At 27.5% G+C, this 959-nt stretch overlaps 1 protein-coding gene across 1 annotated transcript in view; it reads left to right on the top strand.

Moving 5' to 3' along the window:
- Nucleotides 1-348: 348 nt before the first annotated feature.
- The window catches only part of LOC134189573 (protein N-terminal asparagine amidohydrolase-like), a 4091-nt gene continuing 3480 nt past the window's right edge, over nt 349-959 (top strand). The window contains exon 1 of the mRNA XM_062657886.1: nt 349-474. Within this exon, the coding sequence (XP_062513870.1) occupies nt 394-474 (81 nt within the window). The 5' untranslated portion in view covers nt 349-393. The remainder of the gene's footprint in view (nt 475-959) is intronic.

Genomic DNA, 959 nt, shown 5'->3' with positions numbered 1-959 from the left:
GACAGACAGAAGGATAGACGGACACACACACACACACACACACACACACACACAACTTACTGGCAATTCTTCCAAAAAACGAAATGAACTCCAACGTGTGCTTGTAAATAATTCAGTTTTAATTTTTATTATTTGTACAACCTTTTTCAACAATGTAACAAAGCATACCAATTTAATCAAAAATCATTAATTTATATTATATATCTAATTCTAAATTTACTAAATACATTTTGTTAAGTTTTATTAAAATCATACTTTTCTAAAAATTTACAGACACAAAAATGCAAATAAAATAATAATCTTTGCATATTAATTAATTTAAACTAATTAGTAAAAAGTAGGCGTGGTCAGTTGACAAACGTCATCATTTCCGTTTTCAGTATTCTCCATACGATGCCACTGTTCTTGAAGCAGGAAGACAAGCTGCCGTTCACCGGTGATTACAGGCAACTCATACAGAATGAAGACATTAAGGCACGTGCTTGCAAGAAACTTACTAATAAATTTAATTAATTAATTTATTATTGACTCAACATGTTACAGCTTAATAAGTGTAATAGTGTGTGCACAGATGTGTGAGTCTAGAGCTACAACAAGCTGTGAAATGAAGAAGGCATGTGGGCAGTCTGTGCACGTGACGAGACTTGTTGACCTTTCCTGCATGCATTGTTACAGTCTTTTGGGAAGATTGCTACAGTAGGCTATGTGTACACACTGCATATGCTGGAATGGTTTTTAATTAATTAATAAAATATTTAATAATAAATTAAAATTTAAAATTTAAATACATGTTTATTATTTTAATATACTTTACATAAGTTTAATTAATTAATAATATTAAAAATTAAAAATTAAAAAAATATTTAAATATATTTTTTAGTCGTAAATACCGAAGTACAGAAATTTTAAAAAATAAATATTAATAAATTAATAATTAAATGTTTATTATTCTTTGTATT

This window comes from Corticium candelabrum, chromosome 14 (assembly GCF_963422355.1).
Source record: "Corticium candelabrum chromosome 14, ooCorCand1.1, whole genome shotgun sequence".
NCBI classification, from domain to species: domain Eukaryota; kingdom Metazoa; phylum Porifera; class Homoscleromorpha; order Homosclerophorida; family Plakinidae; genus Corticium; species Corticium candelabrum.
This window is presented reverse-complemented; position numbering and strand designations above follow the sequence as displayed.